The sequence below is a fragment of the Triplophysa rosa genome, linkage group LG8 (assembly GCF_024868665.1).
Source record: "Triplophysa rosa linkage group LG8, Trosa_1v2, whole genome shotgun sequence".
NCBI lineage: Eukaryota > Metazoa > Chordata > Actinopteri > Cypriniformes > Nemacheilidae > Triplophysa > Triplophysa rosa.
The window spans coordinates 183570-209224 of record NC_079897.1 but is presented as its reverse complement, the minus strand read 5'-3'; the positions used below and the strand labels follow the sequence as shown (position 1 = coordinate 209224).

At 43.3% G+C, this 25655-nt stretch overlaps 4 protein-coding genes across 9 annotated transcripts in view; 2 read left to right on the top strand and 2 right to left on the bottom strand.

Annotated features, from left to right (window-relative positions):
- Positions 1-19: 19 nt before the first annotated feature.
- On the bottom strand, positions 20-1383 carry malsu1 (mitochondrial assembly of ribosomal large subunit 1). The gene is made up of 4 exons (XM_057339624.1): positions 1057-1383; positions 580-755; positions 387-468; positions 20-313 (listed from the first exon to the last, which is right to left on the bottom strand). Exons 1-4 carry the CDS (start codon positions 1265-1267, stop codon positions 150-152), a joined length of 633 nt encoding a protein of 210 aa, XP_057195607.1. The 5' UTR covers positions 1268-1383; the 3' UTR covers positions 20-149.
- Positions 1384-1829: 446 nt separating this feature from the next.
- On the bottom strand, positions 1830-6826 carry spag1b (sperm associated antigen 1b). 2 transcript variants are annotated; one of them, XM_057339622.1, is made up of 13 exons: positions 6719-6826; positions 6484-6625; positions 5471-5630; positions 4415-4519; positions 4274-4344; positions 4092-4201; positions 3875-3980; positions 3597-3727; positions 3416-3510; positions 3005-3323; positions 2853-2905; positions 2477-2782; positions 1830-2385 (listed from the first exon to the last, which is right to left on the bottom strand). In XM_057339622.1, exons 2-13 carry the CDS (start codon positions 6618-6620, stop codon positions 2257-2259), a joined length of 1722 nt encoding a protein of 573 aa, XP_057195605.1. In that variant the 5' UTR covers positions 6621-6625; positions 6719-6826; the 3' UTR covers positions 1830-2256. The 2 variants fall into 2 exon arrangements, with proteins under 2 accessions (XP_057195605.1, XP_057195606.1); XM_057339623.1 differs by lacking the exon at positions 6719-6826 and having other exon boundaries at positions 1831-2385; positions 5471-5656; positions 6484-6576.
- On the top strand, positions 3558-11772 carry fbxo43 (F-box protein 43). Its single transcript, XM_057339618.1, has 7 exons — positions 3558-3672; positions 3950-4015; positions 8933-8967; positions 9509-10802; positions 10875-10977; positions 11042-11209; positions 11397-11772. Exons 4-7 carry the CDS (start codon positions 9562-9564, stop codon positions 11643-11645), a joined length of 1761 nt encoding a protein of 586 aa, XP_057195601.1. The 5' UTR covers positions 3558-3672; positions 3950-4015; positions 8933-8967; positions 9509-9561; the 3' UTR covers positions 11646-11772.
- Positions 11773-14753: 2981 nt separating this feature from the next.
- The window catches only part of LOC130558003 (regulator of G-protein signaling 22), a 25579-nt gene continuing 14677 nt past the window's right edge, over positions 14754-25655 (top strand). For 2 of the 5 annotated variants that reach the window (XM_057340180.1, XM_057340185.1), the window contains exons 1-20: positions 15162-15184; positions 15273-15335; positions 15780-15959; positions 16029-16114; positions 16425-16510; positions 16642-16810; positions 17100-17246; positions 17545-17677; positions 17792-17890; positions 18136-18237; positions 18702-18896; positions 18969-19061; positions 19171-19328; positions 19432-19594; positions 19696-19824; positions 20309-20380; positions 20855-21022; positions 21407-21586; positions 21673-21828; positions 22096-22161. In XM_057340180.1, the coding sequence (XP_057196163.1) occupies positions 15327-15335; positions 15780-15959; positions 16029-16114; positions 16425-16510; positions 16642-16810; positions 17100-17246; positions 17545-17677; positions 17792-17890; positions 18136-18237; positions 18702-18896; positions 18969-19061; positions 19171-19328; positions 19432-19594; positions 19696-19824; positions 20309-20380; positions 20855-21022; positions 21407-21586; positions 21673-21828; positions 22096-22161 (2391 nt within the window). In that variant the 5' untranslated portion in view covers positions 15162-15184; positions 15273-15326. Of the gene's footprint in view, positions 15095-15161; positions 15185-15272; positions 15336-15779; positions 15960-16028; positions 16115-16424; positions 16511-16641; positions 16811-17099; positions 17247-17544; positions 17678-17791; positions 17891-18135; positions 18238-18701; positions 18897-18968; positions 19062-19170; positions 19329-19431; positions 19595-19695; positions 19825-20308; positions 20381-20854; positions 21023-21406; positions 21587-21672; positions 21829-22095; positions 22162-25655 lie in introns of those variants that run through there. The other 3 variants (XM_057340182.1, XM_057340184.1, XM_057340183.1) reach the window with 3 other exon arrangements.

The following is a 25655-nucleotide window of genomic DNA, read 5'->3' as shown; positions in this document are numbered from 1 at the left end:
GGCTGAAATGTCTGCTGTTGGAAATCTAAATCGTCACTGAGATGTGTTTATTTTAAACATCACAGGTTTAACATCAGCGAGTTTCTGGTGTGTAGTCTTCAGTAGAAAATAAAGCGAACACAAACTTCCTCACAAAAGCTTTTATTTGATCACACACTGGTCTGGATTGTGTTCATATCATAAATGAAGTCTGCGGGGAGCTTCTCCTGCGGGATCCGAGCGAGCTGCTCATCGTACGAGCGCAGCGTCCAGAGTTTCTCCAGCTCGTATGTTTCTCTGCACTCCTGCAGCATGAGGTGGATCACCAGAGGTCCTGTGGAACACAAACACAACCGTCACTCACGGCACCCTCAGGACCTGTCAGGACCCTCCCGCCCGCTACAAACCAAAGTCAATGCACTTCCAGTCATCACAATCCCGTCCCTCCAGCCGAACGTGAGCGTCATCGTGCCTCCGCAGAAACTTAAACTGAAATATAAAGAAGGGGTTTCTATACATTCAAACTGTGCCAATCATTTGACAGACGTCAGTTTGGTTTCTGTTCAGATGTGTGAATGATGTCCGCGTGTGTGTCTTTACCACTTTGATCAGAAACTCTGCCATGGCGGTGAGATGTCGTGGAGACGATCCAGTCACGATGATCACGTGATCGGTGTATTTGAGCTCTGCTGGAACTCTGATCACACACACATCTGTGGCGTTCTCCTGTCTGAGGACTGACACCACCATACTGACATCAAACCTCTCCACAGACCCTACACAACACACACATGACTGACATTCAGCGATGTTCTTATAAACCCAAATGATAGCCATATCCTTATTTTCTTACATTACACTAACAAGAAAGAAAGTGTTTTCACAGTAATGGGTGTGTGTGTGGTGCCAATGAGGAAAATAGCTTATTGGTTTATGGGATAGAAAATACAGTTTGTACAGTATAACAGTCGTTATGTACATGGAAAGACTCCGTAAGACATGAAAACACAACGCGTGTGTGGTTAACTCCGATTGTGTTGTTGTGTGTGTGAAGTGTTTGGTGTTTTGTTGACTCACTGTGTCTGTTGCGCGTTTGAAGATGCTCAGCAGATGCCTGTCGAACTAGTGAGATGTTTTCTGTAGTCGTAGTGTAGTTGTGTGTTATTGTAGGTGTGTGTGTCAAAACATTGATCGTGTGCTGTAAACGCGACGCTCTGAACGTCATCCTGTGACGCGCATAAGACGCAAAGCAACGCGCCACGATCATTCTCTGTGTTTGTATATTCATATAAAAAAGAGCATGTTAAATCATCCACACGCGAGATTCTCCACACGTCTGCGTGTGTCTGTGACATTGATGTCATTCATTAGCGCCGCGCGTGCACGCGCGCGCCTCCTGTTGGTCTGGATGTGTGTTTGTGTGTGGCGGGACCTTGTTTTTACGTCCCGGTGGGGACCTGGACCTGAATACACGCAAACTCATGGGCACTCGTGTCACCGTGGGGACCAAAATTGAGGTCCCCCTGTTGAAAAAAACAGCATATGCTGGGTTAGGTATGTTTTGATGCTGGTTTGGCCAGCTTAAACCAGGTAAGGACCAGCACAGGACCTGCTTAAACCAGCATCAAACATACCAAACCCAGTTTATGCTGTTCTTTTCAACAGGGCACGGGCAAAAAAGCGTATAAATTGTACAGAACTATAGTTTTTGAAAATCTAAAAATGCAAAAAGTTTTCAATGATCTTTAGGTTTAGGGGTTAAACTACAGTTTGTACAGGATAAAAATCATTAGGCCTATGGACTGTCCGTCCCCACGGAGACGGTGTGTGCGCAAGCTTCTCTATTCATCTCTCTCTCTGTTTTTCAATTTAAAGTACTTTAATGGAATGATTATGTGTACCTACAATATTGCCAAAGCATTTTACTTAAAACAATAAACGTACACCAATAACAAACAATAAGGTGGAATTAAAATAATTGAAAAAACATATGTACACTAAAAAAAGGCTTTGACATATAAACAGCTGAAATATTTCTCTCTCTCTCTTAACAGGATTTCTGTCAGTGATGTTTCACAGGTCAGCCTGCAGATCATCACGTGAGTTTGTATACATCACCTGTATCTTTAAGTTCACATGTTTATATTTTGTATTCTGATGGTAATGATGTCAGTCAGTGACATCACAGACACGTGACACAGGACATGTGTGGACTGTCCAGAACTTCTTTAACTTCATTTATAGACTGGTTTAGCAGCAGAAACACACACACACACATCAGATGTATTTGTTGGCCAAACTCTTGACATCGTCTTGAGAAAACGCTTCAGTCTGCACAACACTGAGATTCTGAAAGATCTCCATCAGCTGTGTGCGGTCCTCCGAGTCCAGCAGCATCCACACCATCTAAAATGACCAGAGAACGACTCACAGTTAGACTCCACCTCATGTTTTCCGCTGAACATTTGGACAGTTCTAATCACGTGTGAAGTCTTACAGAGAATCTGTGTGTCGTCTGCAGGTGTTTCAGGTGTTCATACAGCAGGTGCGGGTGTGAGCGCAGGTGTTTGTTCAGTGTTTTTATGATGAAGCTGATGGTTTGTCCGTTCAGCTGCGTGCTGATGTACTGCGGCAGACGCTCAGATGGGATGTTGCGCAGGAGCTCAGCGCAGGTCAGCAGATCACCGTGAGCGCAGGCGGCGTTCAGAACCTGACCAAACTCAAACGCATTCGATGGCTGCAAACTGACAGACGGCCGGTTAATAGCGCTGTCTTGATCTTCATCACCCTCCTCATCCTCAACCTGCACAAAGAACTGATCTCAGAGCTGCGCTTTATTCAGTGTGTGTGTGTGTGCGCGCGTGCACACTGACCTCAGTGATGGGAACACTCCTGCGAGGTTTTGATGGAGAACGTCTTCTTGTCTCTGTTGAATTTAAATATATATACAATATATATAGTATACAGTATATGAGCACATATGTCTGTGCGTGCGTGTGTGTGTGGTGTGTTTGTGAGTGTGTACCTGCTGGTGTGTTTTCAGAGACCGTTTGTGTGTTTGTCTCCAGAGCTTCTTTCTCGCCCAGCAGCAAGTGTTCCTCGGTCTTCAGGTGAGTGAGTTCAGTGGGCGGGGCTTTTGTGGTTCCTGGAGCGGGGCCGACGCGTCTGTCTGTCTGGATGCTCTCCTCGGATCTGTCTCTGTTTGGACTCTCAGTGTTGTGTGTGTTTGTCATGATTTCTGGATCATCACCGTCATCACACTCCTGTATGAAGAGCTTGCGGCCCGCTCTGTGTTTCTGCTGATGAGTCTGTGCTGCGGTCTCTGTGACCTCCATCAGGACTTTCTGAAGGTCACACAGGTTCCTCAACACAGAGCGCCATCACGTGTCCTCTGTGAGTTATGACATGTATTATTGTTCATGGTGTTTGTGTTTACCTGAGCTGTTGTGTTGTGTGGCTCTTTCAGCAGATCATCACGAGATTCCTGCAAGTGACCCATATGTTTGTGTACGGTGGCACGACGCAACAGGGCTACACAAACACAAATATTGGATCGCACAAACATGTCTGTGGTTCATGTCAGTGGCGTTGTGGAAACTGCTGTGAGTGTTTCTCACCTTTGACATTGTCTGGTTCCAGCTGTAAAACCGCCTGACAATCGCTCAGAGCCGCGGACCAGCGCTGAAGTCTGATGTGAGTCTGAGCGCGGTTATTAAACGCTGCCGCTGAGGGTACCAGAGACAAACTCCTGCACACACGCACACACATCAACACACACACACACACACACACATACATCAACACACGCGCGCGCGCGCACACACACACTTCTTCATTCAGCAGACTCTTTCATTCAAAGCGCTTTACATAAACAAGACATCATTTGTCTTTATACCTTGTGTAACAGACTACAGCCTCCTCATAATCTCCACTCCTGAAAGATTCATTGCCTTTGTCTTTCTCTCGGCAGGCAAGAGCGTCTTTCTCCTGATCCCTCAGAGCTGAAGAAACAACACAAACTACACTCATCATGATGGTGGGAGTTTTCTCTTTATTTGATGTCTGATGCTAGAACTTCACGCTGAAGATTTCTTTAATGTGACTTCTTTAACCTGCGCTGTTTATTGTGTGTTTGAAGTCTTGGGGGGCTGGACGGGTGATAACCGCAGGGGGATTCATGTCACACTCATCTATTTTAGCACATTCCTTCTCCACATCAAACCTGTCACAGGAAAACACACAAAATCACATCAGTGACCCGCACACAACAGAACACACACACACGCACACTGACCTGTCCCAGTCTCGGTAAGCACGCGGGACAGATGCCGTCTTGTGCTTCTTCACCTCACTCCTGATGTTTTCCTACAGGAATGATTGAGGAATTGTTGGTATGAGATGTGTGAGATGTGTTGTGTAGAGTCTCTGTGTGTACCTGAAGTGTCTTTGAGCAGCGAATGGCAGGAACACTGTCAGCATCACAGAACATTGAGCTGCCGCTCAGTTTGACTTCATTCATTCTGATGTTTGTCTCCCACTCCTGTGACATGAGCAGAAGCACAACAGATCTAACTCAACTAGTTCATGTCGTGCCAAACATCAGGGCCGTATTCTTAAAGCTTCTTAGAATCCTCTCAGAAAGCTCTTCATTTAGCTTAAAAACTTCTCCGTAGGAGTCTTCGATTAAAAGCGATTCAGGACCAATCTGAGAGCAACTTTGAGCAAGGAAAAAACAAAACTTCTATCTTAGTGAGGAGGCGGGGTGTGTGTGTGTGTATATACAGTATATACTGTATTAATGTATAGTCTTTCTTTTTATTTACCATGCTGTTAAAGTCATACTAACGTATTTGATAGGAAATGAACAACAACACAATAATGTATTAATGTATAAAGTAATTCTTCGTTTATCACTTTGCTTACAGAAGATTGGGACAGAACCAAAGCGTAGTTTGTACTTCGTCCAGTTGCCGAATATGTTAATGTAGTTAATGTAGTGATTACTTCTATTTCTGGCGCTATGTCTAGATGTTAGCGTGTCTCTATAACAAGATCGGTCACAAACACCATCACTGCACAATCGAATGTGTTTTTGTCGCTAAAGAAACTCTTAAGTCTCTTAAAAGTCCTCCTCACGACTCCTAACAATTCTGGACCTTGAGATCTTTTAAGGGTTAAGATGCTTCATGAATGACTTTTTTCTTTACTAGGATCTTTTCTGTCATTTTAAGGGGAAACGCCCACATTTCTATGAATTTCTTAGAATTTCGTCACTAGGAGCAACTCTTTCACAAGATTTTTCATGAATACGTGCCCAGACGTTCTGCAGAGATTCTTTTGGAGACCGTGATTCTTTTAATAGATCCACAGCTGATGTCAGTAAAGCAAATGAAGAAGAAACCGTTTTCCATTGTAACATTCCAATCTTAAGTGAATATTTATGGAGTTAAGAAGATGTTTCTGCTGTAAATCTGTTGGTGTGTGTGTGCACCTGGAGCTCTTCAGTGATGTCACTCCATTCCTCTGAGGAGAAACAGGCCGCTGTGGCCGCTGGCTTCTCCTTCCACAGGAACCGGTTCTTTGGGTCCAGTTCCTCCATGTGTTTCTCACAGAAGTCAATCAGATGAGGGTAAAACCCCTCCTGTCTGGACCTGAGCAACACCAGCACTCGTGAACACTGATACACAGTAAACGCACACAGTACGGCATACATATTAGGACATCGTCAGACCTCAGCGTCAGTACTCGGGTATCAGATTAAACGGCATCGCGCCTCAGACAAAAAGGCATCAGTTCTCAACAAAACAGCGTCGGGGCTACGGTCTCGACCAATCAGGCAACAGGCAAAACGGCCTCAGACTAAAAAGCATCAGCTCTCGCGCAACAAGGCATCAGGCGAAACGGCCTCAGACTGAAAGGCATCAGATGACTCTAGAAGTGGCCACGCCCCCCCTCCCGCATGACGTCAATGCCGCAAACCCTTTTTGAGCAGCACTTTTACGGCAGTAAAAGTGTAACGATTAAAACTATTAAAAACTCGTGGACATCCTACCTTTCGCGTGTACCTGTCTGTCTGCCGTAAAAGTGCTGCTCAAAAAGAGTTTGCGGCATTGACGTCATGCGGGAGGGGGGGCGTGGCCACTTCTAGAGTCATCTGATGCCTTTCAGTCTGAGGCCGTTTCGCCTGATGCCTTGTTGCGCGAGAGCTGATGCTTTTTAGTCTGAGGCCGTTTTGCCTGTTGCCTGATTGGTCGAGACCGTAGCCCCGACGCTGTTTTGTTGAGAACTGATGCCTTTTTGTCTGAGGCGCGATGCCGTTTAATCTGATACCCGAGTACTGACGCTGAGGTCTGACGATGTCCTAATATGTATGCCGTACTACTGAGGCGCGATGCCGTTTAATCTGATACCCGAGTACTGACGCTGAGGTCTGACGATGTCCTAATATGTATGCCGTAACACAGACAGACAGACAGACAGACAGACAGACAGGTCTCATCTCACCTCAGAACGTTCAGGATTCGCTCGAGATGTTTAAGGTCTGAGCAGCTCTGGATGAAGTCGTAGTCCAGATGCTCCACAGGAACAGAGCTGCAGCTCGAACCCGAAGCCAACAGAGACGAAACAGCGTGAGCGCTCATCACACCTGACGTCACACATCACATAAACACACACAACACAATCACTTTCCGATGGTCATTGAGATTGAATTCTTTCCGTTCATTCAGATTTCACTCACCAAACCACAAGAAATATCCGCCAGGGTCTCTGTTGTTAGACTCTAACGTCTGTGCACGCGCCCGGTTTCCATAACAACACAAACACGTTCAACTGTTACATCACGACATGGGCGGTGCTTACAGACAGAGATTATTAGACATTTCATTTTACAACAATAAAAAACTAAAATAAAGTTAACATTTCATTTTTTTATTAAATCTATTTAAGTTCGCCAGTTTCATTAATACATTAAATAAATCATTCTTCTGACCTCTGACACCTGTCACAAATAATTCAGTTTATTCGATGAGTTTTCTTTGTTTTGTAATTTGTTTATACATGCATGTTTTTTGTTAGTACTGTGATGTTCCATTGAAATGTTTGCCCTATTAATCTCACAAAACCATTATGCTGAAGATCACAAAACGTGCTTTAAATGATTTGATTATATTTATTTGACATTGATAATATTGATCTATTTTCACTGTATATTTTTTATTCTAAAACATGTTCAGTGGTTTAACAGTTTTTTTAGAGACTCTTTAAATCCGCATCCAATCAGCGAAATGGGCTCGAAATTTGAAAGGTGGAGCCTCGTTGATCTGCTGATGAGCGTCTCTCTCTCTCTCTCTCTCTCTCTCTGTTTCCCTCAGNAAACGGCCTCAGACTAAAAAGCATCAGCTCTCGCGCAACAAGGCATCAGGCGAAACGGCCTCAGACTGAAAGGCATCAGATGACTCTAGAAGTGGCCACGCCCCCCCTCCCGCATGACGTCAATGCCGCAAACCCTTTTTGAGCAGCACTTTTACGGCAGTAAAAGTGTAACGATTAAAACTATTAAAAACTCGTGGACATCCTACCTTTCGCGTGTACCTGTCTGTCTGCCGTAAAAGTGCTGCTCAAAAAGAGTTTGCGGCATTGACGTCATGCGGGAGGGGGGGCGTGGCCACTTCTAGAGTCATCTGATGCCTTTCAGTCTGAGGCCGTTTCGCCTGATGCCTTGTTGCGCGAGAGCTGATGCTTTTTAGTCTGAGGCCGTTTCGCCTGATGCCTTGTTGCGCGAGAGCTGATGCTTTTTAGTCTGAGGCCGTTTTGCCTGTTGCCTGATTGGTCGAGACCTTAGCCCCGACGCTGTTTTGTTGAGAACTGATGCCTTTTTGTCTGAGGCGCGATGCCGTTTAATCTGATACCCGAGTACTGACGCTGAGGTCTGACGATGTCCTAATATGTATGCCGTACTACTGAGGCGCGATGCCGTTTAATCTGATACCCGAGTACTGACGCTGAGGTCTGACGATGTCCTAATATGTATGCCGTAACACAGACAGACAGACAGACAGACAGACAGACAGGTCTCATCTCACCTCAGAACGTTCAGGATTCGCTCGAGATGTTTAAGGTCTGAGCAGCTCTGGATGAAGTCGTAGTCCAGATGCTCCACAGGAACAGAGCTGCAGCTCGAACCCGAAGCCAACAGAGACGAAACAGCGTGAGCGCTCATCACACCTGACGTCACACATCACATAAACACACACAACACAATCACTTTCCGATGGTCATTGAGCTTGAATTCTTTCCGTTCATTCAGATTTCACTCACCAAACCACAAGAAATATCCGCCAGGGTCTCTGTTGTTAGACTCTAACGTCTGTGCACGCGCCCGGTTTCCATAACAACACAAACACGTTCAACTGTTACATCACGACATGGGCGGTGCTTACAGACAGAGATTATTAGACATTTCATTTTACAACAATAAAAAACTAAAATAAAGTTAACATTTCATTTTTTTATTAAATCTATTTAAGTTCGCCAGTTTCATTAATACATTAAATAAATCATTCTTCTGACCTCTGACACCTGTCACAAATAATTCAGTTTATTCGATGAGTTTTCTTTGTTTTGTAATTTGTTTATACATGCATGTTTTTTGTTAGTACTGTGATGTTCCATTGAAATGTTTGCCCTATTAATCTCACAAAACCATTATGCTGAAGATCACAAAACGTGCTTTAAATGATTTGATTATATTTATTTGACATTGATAATATTGATCTATTTTCACTGTATATTTTTTATTCTAAAACATGTTCAGTGGTTTAACAGTTTTTTTAGAGACTCTTTAAATCCGCATCCAATCAGCGAAATGGGCTCGAAATTTGAAAGGTGGAGCCTCGTTGATCTGCTGATGAGCGTCTCTCTCTCTCTCTCTCTCTCTCTCTGTTTCCCTCAGGAGCGGCAGCAGCATGAAGCACTGATCGCTCGCGCGTGAGTAACCCTTTCATTCACGAGCTTTTCTGTCCATTTACACGTTAGTTTATTGTTAAATGTGTCGTAGTCGAGGCACTCTACTTCCGGTGTGTTTTATGAGTGAGGCGTGATGGGACGACAGTGATGTTACTGTGTGTGTTTGTGTTTTGACGGAGGTTTATCGGTTTCAATTCTTATTTTAGCGCATTTCTGTGTTTCTGTCAGCACCGAGGCGACGCGCGTGCGTTTCTACAAGTGTTTAAAGCGCAATCTGCTTCATATAAACTCTGTTGCTGTTCTGTGTGTGACCCACCATGCGCGCGCACAGTCACTGTGTCGTGCACTAGCATTTAAATCGGCGCAAAGTTTGAATGGAAAGGAGGGAAAGCGCTGAGCGTGTCACCATAGCAACAGTAACCGATAGCTGTAGTCAAAACGGCTTTATTAACGCTAATTGTCAACTATTTAAAATTTTCCACTACATTATTAATTGTGGGTAAGTTGAATGAATTTGATCAACAGCAATAACTGTCATGACGTCATGTGTTTGTATTTGTAGGCTGACAGCGGTTTTGGGCCCATTAAGTGTTTGATAAAGAGCAGCTGAGGATCATGGAGAGGACACAGGGGACGTCTGATCATTTTCAGACTGCGAAGTATCAGACCTGTGGCTCCTGTATGGACCGCCATCAGTCTCCCAGAATAGACGTCCGGACGGCCCGTTTCAGCGGCACCAAAGAGAACCGAGAACACAGAAAAGACCAGAAACGGTTAAAGGACGTTAAAGTGTCGCCGAGGGAACCGCCGGTCCAACCGGACTGGTGCGAGACTCCCAAGATCAAGAGAAAGGATGTTTCGCTCCGCCGGCGCCTGCTCATGTCCCGCCCGCTCTCGGACGGGAGTAAGAGCGGCATCGCTACACCTGGAGAGACTTCAGATCTCGTGAGCCACAGAGACGACAGCTTCGACTCTCCAGACATCAGCCCAACTGGACCTTTGACCTACAGCACTTTAAAAGCAGATGATGTGGATTTCTCGTGTCGAAAGCGCCGTCTTCTGTTCTCTCAGGTCATTACTTCAACCCTGGAGACCGGCAGGAGCGCAGGTCACGTGCTGGATCAGAACCCTCTCGTTGAACCAGATCTTGATGAAAGTATCATCGCTGGTCTTCCCGCATCTCCACAAACCAATGACCTCATGCCACTGATGGGTGACCCCTTCCAGTCCCCTTTGAGGGCTGAAAAGCAGACACTGAACGTCCTGGACACTCCCTCGCTGACCCTGACACCGGCCTCGGAGGACAGCGGCTTCAGTTCCATGGGTCTGGACAAATCACACGATGACTCTGTGGATCACGATGGATCTTTCCAGGAGCTGGTGCTGCCGCTGTCCTCAGGCGGTAAAGAGAGGAGACGCTCACGGCTGGAGAGACAGAGACGTCTGTCCACTCTCCGAGAGGGGGGTTCGCAGTCGGAGGACGTGCCCAGAGACCAGCGGGTGGGCCGGGGAGAGTCAGATGCCCACGCGAGCAAGGACGAGGTGTTTCTGGACAAAACCCCGCTGGGTTCTGCCGCGCTAAAGATGCAGGACCTGTCTCTGACTCCGGCGCTGCAGGTGGTTCACGCCATCAGTCGTTGCAGCACGCGTGTGCTACATCAGCAAACCAGTTTAGAGGAGCTGCTGCGCGTGTCCGAGGAAGACGGAGCCGTCAGAAGCCGTCTGCCTCTGTCCGGACTCATTGGGCGGAAGATGGGCCTGGACCGAGTGGACATCATTACAGAACTCACGATGAGAAACCTGCGACACATTCTGAGTGCGATTCTGAGTCTTCTGTCGGCTGCGGACGTCTACGGGTGAGCAAACTCGCTTCAGATGTCTGTGTTTCGTTCGCGCGAACATCAGTCTTGACGTGTTATTGTTCGCAGGTTTGCTCTGGTGTCTGATGACTGGAATGATGTCATCTCTGAGGATAAAAAAGCCTCGTACAGGAGAAGATGTCACATCAGAGAGATGAAGGTCGCTCTAGAGGTAAGATGTGACATAAACACTGTTGGGTGCGGTCGCTCGTCTCTGACCGTGTGTCTCTCTGTAGGCTGGTAGAACGCCGCACGTGGGGGATGCTGACACCAGGCTGATGTTGAGCTGTCGATCGGCTCTGAGCAGCGTCCAGGCTCAGGCCAGAACTCCACACACACCCCACACTCCCACCCAACACCACACAGAGACGCACTTCAGCACCAAACGCATGGAGTTCCTGCAGGTGTGTGTGACACAACATCATGTTCTTCTCACCTTACACGAACTCTACTTTATCTTTATCAGTGACTGTCTTGAAAACTATTGAATGATAAAACGCAGTGTTTTTTCTCCTTGAATTTTAACTGTCAGAAATACGTTTTCACGGCAGCTTCAATGTGTGTGTCGCTCTGTGTCCGTCCGTCCATCAGGTGGCTCAAACTCTGTTTAATGATGAATATTTGAAGCCGTGTCCACGCTGTCAGCATCCGGCTCGCTGTCACTCTCTGCGGGGTGAAGGTCTGTGCAGCTGGACCGACTGCAGTTTTCGTTTCTGTGTGTCATGTTTGTGTGCATTTCACGGCTCGAGAGACTGCGCTCACCTGTCCGCCAGACGCAGGAGCCGCAGGGATGTGCTGCCCGGCAGCGCTCGGAGCAAACGCAACATCAGGAGACTCTGACCGGCGGGGTGTTTTTATCATGAATTTTGCACTTATGGACAGAAATCATTTTGCTCTTGTGTGTGTGTGTGTGTGTACATGGTTGTTTTTATACATTGTTTTAAATAAAACCTTTTTTATCTTTTCATTTCTGTCGGGTTGTGTTTTCTTGACTTCTAGTTAAGAGAAATCAGATTTGACCATACAAATTTTAAAAGCATTTATATAAAATATATTTACCACCGCCACCTATACATTACGAAAATGTGAATGGAAAGTATAAACGCGTATGTGAATTGTTTCTTACGGTGGCCGGGAAGTGCAAAACAAAACAACAAATCGCAAAACTAAAAGCAAAATCCAAAATAAAAAATCTGAAAACGCAATATCAAATCTAAAAACCGAATAGCAAATCTTAAAACACAACAACAATTCGAGAAACAAAATAAGTCAGAAACCACATCGACAAGTCAGAAAGCAAAACGACAAATCAGTCAAACCGGAGAAGGTAGGTATTTTGTTGAAATGGGATAGCTACTGCTGATTGGATGAAACTCCTGTCAATCAAGATATCCAGGATGCTCAATGAGAAAGGACATGCATATGTGATATACAGCGCATTTTCATTGATTAAGGTTCAAAAGCCACATTTTGTTAATAAAGTTGAAACGGGCTCATCTTGCATTAGGAGTAGATGCGTGTCTGTTTCACACTGCATGCGTGAGCAGAGTCTACGCGTGGCGTGAGCCCTGAGCAGCACGCATAGACTGCCTGTGTACCATCCACGATCGTTTCCCCCTCACAAGATGCATACAATATAAGCATATAACATGATATGTACTTTAATCTGTGTCCCCATGGGTTATGGTGAGAGAGTGACTGACGCGTTTGTTTTCGCTTATAAATATAAACATAAGCCTATAACAATACTGTGAAAACGCGCATCTGACGCGTGCGGTGTGGCTAAGTTGTTCTGAACGTCTCTTTAAATTCGTTCACATTTTTTTACAGTTGTAACAAAACCATAGCAAAGTTATCGCTTTCCAGCTTGGCTTCACACATCGGCCGAGACGCGCAGCACCGCATCGCGTACACTGCACGCGTTTGATGCGCATGTATAGGCTTATGTTTATATTTGTAAGCGAAACAAACGATCGCGTCAGTCACTCTCTCACCATAACCAACAGGGACACAGATTAAAGTACATATCATGTCATATGCTTATATTGTATCTCGTTCATTTTGAACGAATCTTTAATGTGACTCGGGAAGAACGAGTCGTCTCGGGGAGTGATTCGTCCAGTCGCGCATGCGCATTGTGCAACATTCTATGGGTCCTGTGACAAAAGAACGAACAACTCGAACCCGAAGACTCGAGAGGTGAACTAATCAATTCTCTTTCCGGCTCTGACTGCATTGGTAAAGCGTAGGGGGCTGTCACGTGATGAACGAACGACTCGAACCCGAAGACTCGAGAGGTGAACTAGTCAATTCTCTTTCCGGCTCTGACTGCATTGGTTTATCTTACGAAGCTGTCACGTCGTGAACGAACGAGTCAAACCCGAGGACTTGTCAGATAAGAGGTGTGGTGAGCTAATCGTAGACTAAAGTTTTCTCCTTTTGTATTACAGTCCTTCACATGCATTACGCTCTCAGGCGTCCTGTCAGTTGGTAATACCTAGAATTTCAAAATCAAGTGCAGGTGGTAGATCCTTTTCCTATCTAGCGCCTAAACTTTGGAATAGTCTTCCCTGCACTGTCCGGGAGGCAGACACACTCTGTCAGTTTAAATCTAGACTAAAGACGCATCTTTTTAATCTTGCATACACTACTCTTCCATAATATAAATCTTCTGAGGGTTTAGGCTGCATTAGTTAGATCAACCGGAACCAAAAACACAACTGATGTACTTGTTGCATCAAAGAGTACAGAACAGTACTCTACTCTCAGCCAGTCTTGTCTCATTGTTCCAAGGTTACCACAGCGAGCAGGATGCAGTTCATGGCCTGACCTGATGGTAGAGCGGAGAATGGGAAGTGGGGACCTGACAAGAGCTGAGATGATAGAGCTGGATAAAGAAGGACGCGGTCTCTTGACATGTCTTCACCACAAAATTTCAAATGCTATTAGATTATTAATGATAATCTTAAACTATAATTTATTTTATTATTAAGTTTATTTATTTTATTTAGCCTTGTTGTGCAAGTTCTCTGGAGCTTGTGCAGAGGCAGCAGCTTTTGCCAGAGGGGAACTGGAATCCCCTGGTTGGGCCTGGGTTCTCCTGAGGTTTTTTTTCTCGATTAGAGTTTTGGGTTCCTCGCCACCGTTTGCATACTGTTTTTGCACTATCTGCCTGACCGGGGGGGCTGCTTTAGAATCTTAAAGTTTTACTTAATTAATATTGCATATAGGAATTTATTATCTGTTATATTTGACCTGTGCTTCTCTCTCCTTTATCCTAAATGTGCGCTCTCACTGAGCGTGTGTGTGTGTGCGTACTTGTCTGTGTACGTACGTGTGTGTGTGTGTGTTGTGTGTGTGTGTGTGCGTGCGTGCGCATCCGTGTGTGTGTGTCTCTATGTCTATGTGTGTTAGTACGTGTGCATATTGTGTGTGTGGAGTGTTTTGTATGTGGGTATGTCTGTCTTCTGTGTTTTCAACCTTTTCTTGTTTCTGCAGGTACAACTTTAATTATTTTGCTTATAGTCAATATGTCTCATGTACAGCTGCTTTGTAACAATGAAAATTGTAAAAGCGCTATATAAATAAAGTTGAGTTGAGAGTTGAGTAAAGACCCAGGTAAACAATGAATTAATCTTTTCTGTTTCTTATAGCATTATAGTTTTGTATTGTTTGTAATGTGATCAACGTTTGCATAAGTAGTAGATGTGTTAGGAAAGTAACATGTAACATTTTAATTATATTTTGCTAAAATGAACGAAATGAACGATATGACTCGAAAAAAGATTCGTTCATTTTGCTGAACGAGACTCAAAGGTCCGAGTCAGTAAAATGATCCGAACTTCCCATCACTAGCGTCCTGGATATCTTGATTGACAGGAGTTTCATCCAATCAGCAGTAGCTATCCCATTTCAACAAAATACCTACCTTCTCCGGTTTGACTGATTTGTCGTTGTGTTTTCTGACTTGTCGTTTTGCTTTCTGACTTGTCGATGTGGTTTCTGACTTGTTATTTTGTTTCCCGAATTGTTGTTGTGTTTTAAGATTTGCTATTCTGTTTTTGGATTTGATATTGCGTTTTCAGATTTGTCATTTTGATTTTTGATTTTGCTTTTAGATTTGTTTTTAGTTTTGCAACTTGTTGTTTTGTTTTGCACTTCTCGGCCACGGTAGTTTCTGATGTAGAAACATGAAAGTCTGATCTTGAGTTTTGACTTTGATCACCATGACAACGCGATCAGACTGAACGTGACTGAACTTTTCTTCAGAATGTCTCGCGCGGTTCCGGGTGAGTTTAAAACTTTATTCGTCAGCAGTTTGTCGTAATTATTTCGCTGTGTTTGACGCAAATTTTGCGGAAATAACGAGCGACAACTTTGTGAGTAGAGATTGATGATGTGATGTGTGTGATGGTTTGTGTTAAAATTCATCTGATCGTGTGTTTCTGTGTGTGTGTGTTTAAACAGGAGGAACATCTGACTTCTGATCAAACCTTCAGTGAATTCTTCAATGATTTTCTGATGCTGCCCGTGAGAATCAAGCGCTTGTTTTACTATAGTAAACTCAACACTAGACAGACCGCAGAAACGTTTCTACTTATAAAACTTCAGATGAGAGATTTCAAAGCTCGTGGATTAAACACGAGCTGCTTTACATCGTGTTTAGAATAATGACTGGAATACACTACAAGACTTAAAATCTTTTTTAACTAGACATCACACACTTGCAGACTTTTTGAAACACACTAAGTGATCAAATCTGACTGAAAAGACTGGCACAGACTTTCTGCCACAAATCCAGACTGAAATCTGAGCAAAAGTCTTGTAGTGTATTTTAGCCTTGAGACTAAAGTTCTGATGAATCTGTGAAATATGTCATGATAGATGCTCTGAACATCTGAATCAATGAATGAATGTGTTTTATCTTTGAACGTGTCACAGATTAATACTTTTCTGTGTGTGTGTGTCTGTCAGGTGTTTGGTGCAGCAGTGAGGTATGATGGGATGTCTGGAGGTTTTGAGTTGTTGGATCAGACGGCAGCAGATCGCTCCTGTCACATCAGATCGTCTCTACATGAACTTCAGTCAAAATCTCTGTCTGAGCCTCACTGGATCCCAGCTGAACCGCTTCCAGACAACCGCTACACTGTCACTGTACGTGTACACACACACGCACAGGTGTGTCATATGTGTTGTTGTGACGGTGTGTTTTCTGTTGTGCAGTGTTTAGACCGAGATGAATGCATTCAGTGGCTGAAGAGAGACATACTCGCATTCTTTCTACAGAGCGACTCTTACTTTGAGTACAGGTGACACACACACAATATCACACATTCATGTTGTCTATGTCTTGTGTCTATAAATAAATAAATAAAATCATGTTGTTCATTCTCTCCTTTGCTTACTCCAGCTTTAATCCTCTAGTAGCATGGCCTTGTAACGGTACCGTAAATGATAATGAATAAATGTCATGCTCGTGTGTGGGTGTTATGTATGTTATAAACAAGAAAAGCAAATGTTTTATAATGTTTAATGTGTAATGTGTAACAGTAAACACCTGTTGTTGTTGTTGTAATGGATTTTCTTGAGTGTGTTGAAGGGTTTTGTGTGTTTGCACAGATTGGCTAAATGTGTGTGTCAGCTCAGCGGTTCACAGACCCCAGAACATCACGTGACAGTAGACGACATACAACAGAGTCAAGCGTGTGAGTGTCACAGTGAAATGAAACGACGTCCGTTCAGTTCTGCAGATCTTCAGAGACTCACGTGACTGATCATAAAAGAAAATGAATCGTGAGGAGTGAAGCGAGTCTGTCTGTGAATGTTTCTTGTGCAGATCCAGAGCCAGTGAAGACACAAACATCAGAGACATCACGTGTGTGCGGAGCGAGAGAAACGTTCATGTGCTTTAAGAGATCTCTGTCCGGCGCTCAGGGTGATGTTATTCTGAGTCTGTGGATGGATATTGAACGACTGAAGACGCTCAACACACACACCAAGAGCAGGTCACTTCACCACCATCACACATCATGCCTTACTTCCGCATATAAAGCCGAGATACCCTAAAGGTTGTTACAATAAAACACTGACACTTTTCTATATATGTCACTGCCAGTGTGTGCTTTAGTGTGTACTGTGTAGTGTACACTACTGACTCTTCAACATGAGGATTTCGGTATTTGTACATCATCATTTTCACCTGAGATTTAGAACCAAAAGGTCTTGTTCTAAAGGCCTTGTGTGCTTCATACGAAGTGTGTGTGTGTGTGTGTGCGTGCGTGCGTGCGTGTGCAGGTATTTAGTGTGGATGAGGGGTCAGTATCTAGTGTCTGTGAATGTGGAGCTTCTCTCTCGTCTGGGATTAAAGTGCAGCATCAGATGGCAGGAGGACAAACTATGTGATGTTCAGCCCCGGCTGCTGGAGATACTGATGTTATACTGGTAACGCACACATACACACGTTTGCGCAGCTATCTTTATGAGGACATACATTGACGCGATGCAATCTCTAGCCCGTTACCATCAGAACTACATGCCTGACCCTAACCCAGGCTGACCCTAAACCTGATTATAACCTCAGAGTGTAACATGTGCACTGAGATTGTTTTTGGTTTTGTAATGTTATTATTTGTCACAGTAAGAACAGAAGAGGTTTTTACACACGACTGTATCCTGAGCTTTATATTTCTGTATTGTGATATTTAAGGTGAATACAGTGAAGTGTTTGTGTGTGTTTCAGGGGTCAGCGTTTTACACACTGTCTGTGTGATGACTGGTGTGTGTCAGAACTCACATTGAGTTGTGCGTGTGTGAATGTCAGGCGCTCATATCCGCCTGCACATGTGACCACACACATCTGCACTGACAACAGGGTAACACACAACCCCCACCTGTGTGTGTGTGTCTGTGTGATAATATTTGTGTGTTATATCTTTGTGTGTGTGTGCGTGTTAATGTTTGTCTGTGTGATAATCATGTTTGTGTAGGTGGACAGCAGTCAGATGTGTTTGTTGATGGATGTTCTCCGCACTGAATCCAGATCAGGATCTGTGTTCACACACTTCTGTCAGAATTCAGGGAATCAGGTGAGATCACATTTCACCCACAAAAATAACACAATAACTACATGTGTGTTTACATTTAATGCTTTTTTATCCAAAGGCACTTACAAATGCCTCCAATGTATTACTTATTATTTACCTCAAGACGATTTCAGTAAAGGAAAAGGATTTACTTGTTTTAATATTGTTGTGTGTAGTTTGTAGACAAAATTCTTGATGTGTGTAAACTGAATGAACACATGATATACTGTGTGTGTTTGGGTGTTTAGTTGTGGGAGAACGCTGTTCATTTCTGCTCAGAACTGTCACAGTACATTCAGCTCTTCTGTATGAGCACATTTGATCCTTACAGAGTACAACAAACAGCTCAGGTGAGATACACACACACACGCACGTAATTTTTATTATCCCCGTGGGGACAGTCCATAGGCGTAATGTTTTTTATACTGTACAAACTGTATATTCTATCCCCTATCCCTAACCCAACCCCTAAACCTAAAGATCATAGAACACTTTTTGCATTTTTAGATTTTCAAAAATTATCGTTCTGTACAGTTTATAAGCTTTTGTGCCCATGAGGACCTCAATTTTGGTCCCCACAGTGACACGAGTCCCCATGAGTTGGTGTGCATTCAGGTTTAGGTCCCCACTGGGATATAAAACATGTCCACACGCACACAGCTCAGGTGGGATATACACACGCACGCGTACAAAACACACAGCTCAAGCGAGATATACACGCAAACGCGCATGCCCACACATGTGCATATAGACCAAATAATAATAAGGGTCAGTGCTGGATCAGTTGTGTAACTGTTGTGTTGTTTGTTTTCAGCTGCTGTATGGTGTGTATGTGTGCAGTGGAGCTCAGATGAGTGTTGTCTTGAGCGAGGAGAACCGCAGGACTGTTCTGACCCGACTGACTCCACCGTTTGAGGATCTATTTGATCAGGCGGAGGAACACGCGCTGAACGTCCTACTGGAGCCGTGGACACTGTTCTCAGATCAGACGACAGAATCACTGAAGCGGGTCAATATCACACCACACACTCATTCTCTGAACGTCACGTAACACAGGAAGTGACATCACTGTGTTTTACAGGTGACGAAGAGACCGGAGGTGCGTTACGCTGAGACTGAACTCTTCCACACGCTGCAAAATCTCTACACACACACCCAGAGAAACCTGCCGCAGGTAACACACATACACAACACATGTGATCTGTTGTGTAGTTTCTATACGTGATGGCAGTGTCATTGATAAGAGCAGGTGTGGAGGTGATGGGGTTTTGCTCCTCTTTCAGGTGTTCAGATCTCCTCCAGCACCAGCAGAGGTCACCAGAGCTCCAGACCTGTGGTCAAATGTTCCAGATCGCTTCAGAGGGATTCGTCTGGATTCTCTGATCCGCAACCGTTCACAACTTCAACACTTTCTGTCCTTCCTGGAGAAGAATTCAGTCAGGTGGTAGAGCGCTGTGTGTAGAGAGCTTTCTCATTGTGTAGTGAACACCAGTCAATAAACACATCCACTCTGTGTGTATGTGTGTGTGTGTGTGTGTGTACAGTGTGTATCTGCAGTTCTGCTTGGATGTGGAGCAGCTGAAGAAAACTCCTGTCAGTGATGAAGCACTCATGAAGGAGAGACACACAGACATCACAACTAAATATTGCAACAACAACTTTCTGTGTGGACCCAACAGCCCTGCCAGTAAAGATCAACAGATGAGGGTACACACACACTTCATACACAAAACATATTTCACACAGAAATTATTTACAAAAAGAGAAAAATTAACCTGCTGAATGACCTGTGTGTGTGTGTGTGTCAGTTGGCCGCTGGTGTTATGTGTGTGTCTCTTCTGAGTGAGTTGCAGTCAGCGGTTCAGAAGCGTTTAGAAGTTGACTGGCTGCCGCTGTTTCTCTCCAGCTCTGAATTTATCACACGTCACAAACCACAGGTGACATCAAATCCCCTCCTCTTATTAACATTACATTCAGTGTGTGTGTGTGTGTCTGTAAACACAACATCACAGATCACTCCTCTTGAGTTGAACATCATCATAAAGTAACTAAATATTTCTATTTTATTTATTAATTCCTTTATGAAAGTGAAGTGAAAGTGACCTATTAGTCAGATATGGTGACCCATACCCGAAATGTGACCTCTGCATTTAACCCATCCAGAGAGTAGTGAACACACGCACAGCAAGTGGTGACCACACGTACACCCGGAGCAGTGGGCAGCTATCACTGCAGCGCCCGGGGAGCAAGTAGGGGTCAGGTGCCTTGCTCAAGGGAACCTCAGTCGTTACCCGCCGGCCCTGGGAATCGAACTGGCAACCTTCTGGTCACGAGTCCGACTCTCTAAACATTAGGGCCACGACTGCTTTATATATGTGCCCTCTCTCTCTCTCTCTCTCTCTCTCTGTGTGTGTGTGTCAGTGTCAGGCTGCAGGTGTGGCGTGTGAGCAGCAGCCTGTCGTAAGTCACTGGAGAAGGCGACAGTTTTATCAGGTGAGTTCTCATCATCTTCAGCAGCTGAAATATTACTGTGTTGTGTTGCTTAAAAGTGAATCTGAACTTGTTTTCTTTGCAGTAATTGAGGTCTGAAAAAAACAGAGCATGTTTTCACCTGTTTCAGTTTCTGAAAATAAATGCAAATAGAAACAATATTTTATTTAAAATTTGGGAGAAATATTGTTAGTAGTTCACAGAATCAAACAAAAATGATTATTTTACCTAAACACACACCTAGAAATAGTATGAAGTGTGTAACAGAAAATGAAGTGTTAAGTGTTGCTTTAATGTTATATCTGAATCAAACACTTTCTTCAATTCATAAATGTGTGTCTGTCTGAAGTCATGCTCTACTTTAAAATCAGTGTCTGTCTGTCTGTCTGTGTGTGTGCGTGTGTGTGTGTGTGTGTGTGTGTGTGTGTGTGTGTGGTGTGTGTGTGGTGTGCGTGTGCGTGTGTGTGTGTGTCACAGCAGCAGGTTAATGGAGGTGGTGTGATGGCTTCGTGTGAGGTGTCTGTCTCTCTGCGTAAGGCTCTGTTAAACCCCGTCACCTGTCTTCAGTTCCAGAAGTTTCTGTCTGTCTGTGGTGATCTGCTGGAGAATGATCTGCTCTTCTGGCTGGAGGTTCAGAGGTATAAGGTGAGACTCTACACACAAGCACACATTATAAATCACACTTTACTCCATCAAATGAAACTCATACATGACTTACATTTGTGTGCATTAGACAGACTTTTACAGTGATCTTACAGTGATCTTATAATGATCTTACAGTGATCTTAGAATGATCTTATAATGATCTTACAGTGATCTTATAATGATCTTACAGTGATCTTATAATGATCTTGCAATGATCTTATAATGATCTTACAGTGATCTTATAATGATCTTATAGTGATCTTAGAATGATCTTAGAATGATCTTAGAATGATCTTGCAGTGATCTTATAATGATCTTACAGTGATTTATCAGTGAGACAGAGTCCCCCCCCTCTCTCTCTCTCTCTCTCTCTCTCTCTGTCAGGATCTGTGTCATTCTCACTGTGATGATGTCATGATTCAGAAGAAGATCTCCATCATCTTCAGCCGTTTCATCACTTCCACCACCCCCCCTGCCCTGCAGATCCACATCCCCCCCGAGCTTGCTCAGCACATCACGAGCTCTCGACGAGCTCTCGGCCCATATGTGTTCAGAGAGGCACAGGTCTGACCAATCGCACACCAGTTCACAGATGACTGATGCAACACAACACAACATTTAAACACATCACGTGTCTGCATGTGTGTCAGGTGTGTGTGTTTAAGCAGCTCCTCACACACTGGCCAGATTTCTTGGCATTCCACGCGGCTATAGGGGAGGACAACGTTCTCCGAGTGCTGGAGCACAAGCAGTGGAGAGAGAGACACAGAAGAGAAATGGGCAAGCAGGAGGACAAGCTGTCTGAGGTACATTACATGTGTGTGAAAAACTGATTCATATGTGTGTCTTACTTTTTTTGTTTTGCTGGTCGGGACTTAAAATGTTGAGTTTTAAAAACACAGTGATCAGAAAACTCAGCCTGTGATTGGTTTAAGTTCTACAGTTCCACTTGCAGAGTCCATAGAAAAACAATCACACACACACACGCACGCACGCACGCACGCACGCACACACACACAGCTTAGACACTGAGGTTGTTTGTATATCATTTATGTGTGTGTTTGTGATGACAGGATGATGAGACGCATGCAGTCTCTGATGAAGATCTGCAGGAGAATTCAGACATGACTTCGTATAAGGTCAGAGGTCACACAATTATCTCATGTTGATCTACTTCATGCACATATTGAAGTGGCAGTCCTTAACTTTGGCCTCTTTGTCGCCATCTCAGTTTGAAACATGAAATGTCAGTTATATGCAGAATTATTTTCTTTACGTGGGTTGTGCTTTGGCACTGCTGCTCTGCGCGGATGAATCTGAGCTCTGTGCTCAATGACTGACTGCTCACACCGCATCAGCACATCTGTACATCAACGTGACCGTGTCTATGCCAGATTCAACACGAAACCTTTAAAAACATCACTAATATAGAATCAATTCTAGCGTTTGATATCGCGTTTTGCCTGATGTAGACAAAAACTCGAAATAACATGGAAAATACCACCTAGCCTACGTCCTACAAGTAATATATCTGAAACATGTCGTCTGAACACATACATCTGCCGCTTTTGTTTTGACTACATAAAACAAAGACTTTAAAAAAATAAATCACGATAGTGACGTCTTACCTGTTAATGCAATCCTTTCAGATGTCGGAGCCAACTCTCAAAATCCCTGTCGATGTTAGCTTTTGCTTTAGCATGAAGCTGTCACTTTAGCTCTCCGGAGAGCCAGGTTAATTCGTTATTAACAGATGATTCCCCAGATGTAATCAGCGTCAGAACTTATTAAATGAAGATGTCTACATGACTTTCCTCAGATGATCGCTTTTAAACACAGCCATTTAGATCACGGGTTCCCAAACTTTTCAGCCCGCGACCCCCAAAATAACAGTGCCAGTGACTCATTTTTGGCGGCCTGTTTTAATTTTAGTTTTAGTCTAGTCTTTGTGTCAAGCTGTCATTTTAGTCTTTATTAGTTTTAGTCACGTTCATACTCTTTTTAGTCTAGTCAAGTTTCAGTCGACTAAAAGTCTGAGCATTTTAGTCTTATTTTAGTCAGAATTATCCATGACTATTTTCGTCTAGTTCTAGTTTTCGTCTAGTTTTTTTTAAATTGTATTTTAGTCTCCTTTTAGTAATGCAATTCTATTTAACCCAGTCAATATAGTATAAGTTCCTAGTAGTATAGACGAAACCAAAATGTTCTTTTAGCCAAACCCATTTCACACAAGGTTATCTTATTATATTATTGTTACCTTATAGACTCAAGAATACATCCATTCCAGACATGGAAGACGCTCTCATTTGAATTTAAGGCCATCGGTAGGGGTGGGAATCTCTAGGCACGTCACAATGCGATTCGATTACAATTCAGAGGGCTGCGATGCGATGATAAAATGATTCTCGATGCATCTTTTTCCTATACAAATTTTAAATTCTTGCTGTGTGACTATTAAAATCAAAGTATTTGTCATAACCCAGACTGATTTTACTTCCAGTATCCTTTATTAATAAAACAAATGGAAGTGATTTGGCAAGTCAACTGGAAGGTTACGTTTGCCAGCATTGCAAAGAACCAACAGGAGAAGAGTGACTGACCTCAGTGCCCTGTAGTAGCATACAGAATGCAGTACATTAATGCAGACTTTTTTTGCACATAGCACTGGAGCTAGAGAGGTTTAAAGTTTGGTAGCACAGGCCAAACAGTAGGAGCACAAGTATAAATCATCTGTGCAGTGCAGTTCATCATGAAAAGGCAGGTAACTGACAAAAGACATTCATGTTACATACAGATGGATAAATTAGGGCCATATCGTTTTTAGATTACCTAAATTTGTTTTAGTTTTTCCTTTTTTACTATACAATAGTGGTATATTTGTCCACATAAATTACTGTAGTATACCATAGTATTTACTATAGTAAACTGCAGTAAAATTCTTAAGATACTATCATGTTTTTGAACTTTACTATAGTATACAGTGTTTATCAATTTATTATAAGGGCACTACAATTTTCAATAGTAAATACTATAGTTCACTAAAGTCTTTTTTGTCTGAGTGTTCAATTTAACGGGACTTTTATTTTGACGGGTCTTTGGGAAGACGCTTGAGTTTTTGTGTTTGCCGATAGCTTCACTCAAACAGTAGTGATGGGAATTATGATTCATTTGAGTGATTCGTTCTTTTTCAGTTCGTTCACCAAAATGATTCGTTCAGTGACCATTTCTATAATACGCCAACAGGTGGCGAAAAAGAGTTGTGTTATGTCAACGAACGTATTAATGGATGTATAAACTGATTACAGGCTTTATTCAAATGTGTGTCTCTGATCTACTCATTAAATAAATAAAATAAGTCTAAATAAGTGTCACCATTCTGCCTGTCATGTTTTGTTTTGGCCACTAGGAGTCCCCATTGTGTTCTGGTTTTGATCCCTGTTTAATTTGAGTAGTTGTTTTCACCTGTGCCTTGTTTTCCCGTGTAGTACTTAAACCTTACTTTTTCCTCAGTTCCTTGCACTAAGTTTGTATGTCTGAACTCAACCTTGTGTGTTCTACCCATGTGGACTATTGCTTGTTTGCCTGCTTCCCGAGACTGGATTTCTACAGTGACCTTTTTTTGGTATGTGTTTGTTCCCCTGTGAACCCTGCCTTTTTTGAGTGTGTTCTATTTTTGATCACGAGGTTTTTTTGATTTTGGACTTTGTGGATTTACCTCTCCACCTTTTGGATTATTTACTTTTGTGAAAACCCTGCGTTTGCTTTTGACTTTTTATTTAATTAAACTGGAATACTCAATCTGCTGTGTCTGCCTATATCTTCTGGGTTCCATCTAATACCACGTGGCTCGACTGGTGTAGTGATTATCCCTTACACCAGAGACCCGAGTTCGAGGCCGGGTCCTGACAATAAGTGGTTCAGATGACCAACGCACAAGGCTTTTCTGCATAATTAAAAAGTTAATTGTTTGGTCATTTACACATTCATAAATCTGGGATTATGTTTTATTAAAGTTTATGTATTTTAAATAAACAAGCGTGCAAAGTAGCCTACCTGTAACTGCGCTTTGCGTCCGCTTTCTGCTGACTGCTGAACGAGACTCACATGCTAAATGACCGACCTACAGTGTCACTCTCGTTCAATTCCTTCATGAACGACATGTACCAGTTCGTTCGATTCATTCACGAACGAGATCAGACTCAACAGCGACTCGGTCAGTGTGGGCGTATTCGTTCAGTGGAAGATCTAACCAATGACACGTCCCTTCACAGCCGGAACTGGAATGCTATTTGCTGACGTGACGCGAATGAGAGCTAAGCAATACTTTTTTGTTTTACAGTTTTTAGAGATGTGCTGACATGAATTAAACGCAATGAAGTCGTTTTTATTTGAAGGAACAATAAATGATACAAAATGCACCCAAACACCTGTGCTTGCAGTACAATAACTGAGTAAACAGGGCTTGACATTTTCCATGCAATAAAAATGACAATGTTAATTTGTCTTTGTTACATTTAACCATCAGCTTGCATTATTTTATTATTTTCGTAAGGATCTTTACATTGTGTCCGTTTCTGTACTTGTTGAAAAAGAGACCTCATCTTTCATTTCGTTTACGAGTGAGAAGTAACAG